This window comes from Fusarium proliferatum, assembly GCF_900067095.1.
Source record: "Fusarium proliferatum ET1 genome assembly, contig: FPRO_scaffold007, whole genome shotgun sequence".
Lineage (NCBI taxonomy): Eukaryota > Fungi > Ascomycota > Sordariomycetes > Hypocreales > Nectriaceae > Fusarium > Fusarium proliferatum.
Window position 1 is genome coordinate 2,598,481 of NW_022194796.1, and position 3,213 is coordinate 2,601,693.

A 3,213-nucleotide genomic window follows, 5' to 3' on the forward strand; every position below is an offset into this window, starting at 1 on the left:
CGGCCGAAGAAAGTGCGTGGCGTCCTCCGCCGGCTCAGCAAAGAACAACGGGAACACATCAGAATAGTGGGCGCTGAGACGTACCGACAACGTCACTTGGATTCACAACCAGAATCCCACATAGAAATCCGACAAGACACGACCGAGCTGCTGAGGGACGATACCCCAGCAGACGAACGTCCAGACGCTCGAGACTCGAGCCCGGCCGCGTCACGAGCACCTTCGTGCATCATGGTGGCCACCGCCCCCAGGGCGGGTTATGAAATGGAGGAGCCCGAGCATCCTAGACCAGGCTCGCCACGAAAGCGTCGAATTGTACTCATTACTCGTCCTCATGACCAGGAATAGATATTCGCAGACACGAAAGAACGACAGGAAGCCGCTCAAGGTCTTCCAGGCCAATGTCGGCAAGATCCCTCCGGCTCACGACTGCGCTCTGGCACTGGCTGACTCGGAACGATATGACATCGTGCTCCTGCAGGAGCCGTGGACAGCCCATACGAAAACGCGCTGCCTGACGAAGACCCATCCTGCTTACGACACGTTCACGCCAGTAGAGTCCTGGGACAGTAACGATACTCGACCTAGAGTGATGACATATGTCCGACGAGACCCAAGGCTTCTCGCTGACCAGATACGACCGTTCCAGACTCGCGATATTCTCTGGATCACAATCAATGGCGTGACTGTAGTCAACTTCTACCGCCAGAACGACGAAAGGGATGCCCTTGACACGCTGCTTCGATGGCCTGTCCCGGAACGCTGCCTCGTCGCTGGCGATTTCAATGCTAGACATCGAAGCTGGCAGACAGGGCAGACTACGGACCGCGGCCAAGAGATTGCCGGTTGGGCATCAGAGAATGACATCGACCTGCTTAACACGTTAGATATCCCAACAAACCCACACGGCAACACAATCGATCTCGCTTTTGCCAACATCCCACTTGCTGAAGCCACTGTTGAGGACCATCTCGCCACTAGCTCCGACCACTTCACCCTCAGCTTGACTCTCCCCAACATAAAGCCCGCTCCACTACAGCCGGGCAAGATTCGAGTGACGACAGAAGATGAGCTTAAACGATTCGTCGAGATCGTAGAGCTTGGAGCCACAGAGATCCCCCTCAGAGATTCAACGCCCGCGGAGCTGGACAATCTTGCGTCTTCACTTGTAAATCTGCTAACATCAGCAGCGAAGGCAGTGGGTCGGCCCTCACGGAAAGGTGGCTGCCCAGCTCCATGGTGGACAGAAGAGTGCGCCTGTGCCGCGGCTGCATTCCGGGCCATCAGAAGGAGGCACCCCCTCAGCTTCAATCAGGATGTTCAGATCGCCAAGAGAGACTTTCATCGCGTGGTCCGCCGAGCAAAACGAAAGTACTGGCGGGAACTCATCGATAGCTTCTCCAGCAGCAGTGCTGTCTTCAAGACCGTCCGGTGGCTGAAATCTCCGGGGCCCTTCCAGCCGCCTCCCCTGCAGGTCGACGACGCTGTATACGAAACTCAGATGGACAAGGCGAGCGCACTTCGGGGAGCGTTACTGGAACGCCGAACTTCTGATGACGATATTGGAGACCCCTGGACACCAGTCTCTCCTCCTCGATCGATCACATTCTCACCCGAAGTCTCCCTAGACGAGGCACAGCATGCGACTATCCATACAGGCAATACTTCCCCTGGGGCGGATAGCATCACCGTCAATCTTCTCAAAGCCGTGTGGCACATCGTCGGGACGCATATCCGTCGTTTGTTCGAAAGGTGCCTCTCCTTGGGTCATCACCCGGAACCATTCAAGCAGGCGGAGGTGGTCATGATCGCGAAGCCGGGACGACGAGACCTCACAAAGCCAGGGGCATGGCGACCCATCTCCTTGCTCTCCTGTCTCGGAAAGGGGCTGGAAAGATTGATCGCTCGCCGCTTGGCGTGGGCAGCTGTTCACTATGGCGTCCTTCATCCACAACAGGCGGGCGCTCTCCCCAAAAGGTCGGCAACAGACCTGGTGACCGCCTTGATCCACGATATCGAAGAAGCATTTGCACGCAAGAAGGTGGCCACCCTGGTCACGATGGATATCCAAGGTGCCTTCGACACCGTCATGCGCAAGAGACTAGTCTTGCGTCTCCGTGAACAGGGCTGGCCCGACCATCTCGTCAGATGGGCTGAGTCCTTCATGAAGGATCGTTCAGCCCGCGTGAGGTATCAAGACACCCTCACGCCCTTCGCTCCTCTCCAGTGTGGACTGCCTCAAGGCTCACCAGTATCGCCCATCCTCTTCCTGCTCTACACTGAGCCAATCCACCGACTAGGCAACCCTCAGGGCCGCTTCGGCTACGCAGACGACACGGCTATCCTTTCTATAGGCGACACAATAGATGAAACCACTGCAACGGCCTCCAGCTCCATCGGCGAGATGGTTCGATGGGGTGCAGCAAATGGCGTTTCGTTTGACCCGAAAAAGACCGAAGTCATGCACTTCTCTCGCAGCAAACTCAGGACCACGCCGGCTATACGCCACGGCGATGTCGAGAAGCACCCCGAGCCAGCCATACGCTGGCTCGGCATCTGGCTTGACAGCAGGCTATCGTTCCGCGTTCACGTCGAAAAGTGGGCGGCCAAGGCGCATGCCGTCGCCTATCATCTACGGGGTCTCGCCAACACGATACACGGCCCTCTCCCAAGCGCCGTGCGAAGTGCCGTCATGGCTTGTGTCGAGCCGGTACTATTGCATGGATCTGAAGCCTGGTACCCGGGCACCACCAGACCGCGATGGAGTCAGCCTAATAGAGACACGCCATCGAGCAATCAACATCTCATACAAAGAATGAACAAGGCCTTACACCAGTCCATGAGAGCCATACTGCCCATCTGGAAAACGACGCCCATCACCATCCTCCACCACGAGAGCGGCATACCGCCAGTTGATCAACTCTTGGAAAAACGGCGATGGAGATTCTCCGCGCGGCTCAAATCACTTGACGACGCTCATCCTCTTGTGCGGAGAACGTTGCCAACCCGTCAACCTACCTACCACGATCTCATAAAGCGAAGGTATCAACAGGCAGAAAATAGCTTTAGAACACGACTCCGACGCACAGATGAGCTTCTTGTCTCGTGCAGGCGTCCTAAGCTCCTCCAGAAACGCTTCCAACAAGAAGAGATGCCACCACTGCAGACAGCATCAAAGGAGAAGACAGCCAAGGCCTTTCTCCGCTGGGTCAA

At 56.7% G+C, this 3,213-nt stretch overlaps 1 protein-coding gene across 1 annotated transcript; it reads left to right on the forward strand.

Moving 5' to 3' along the window:
* Positions 1 to 334: 334 nt before the first annotated feature.
* On the forward strand, positions 335 to 2,916 carry FPRO_07278 (uncharacterized protein; the record flags this gene model as incomplete). The annotated part of the gene is made up of 2 exons (XM_031218549.1): positions 335 to 2,765; positions 2,825 to 2,916. 2 exons carry the CDS (start codon positions 335 to 337, stop codon positions 2,914 to 2,916), a joined length of 2,523 nt encoding a protein of 840 aa, XP_031084396.1.
* Positions 2,917 to 3,213: the final 297 nt, after the last annotated feature.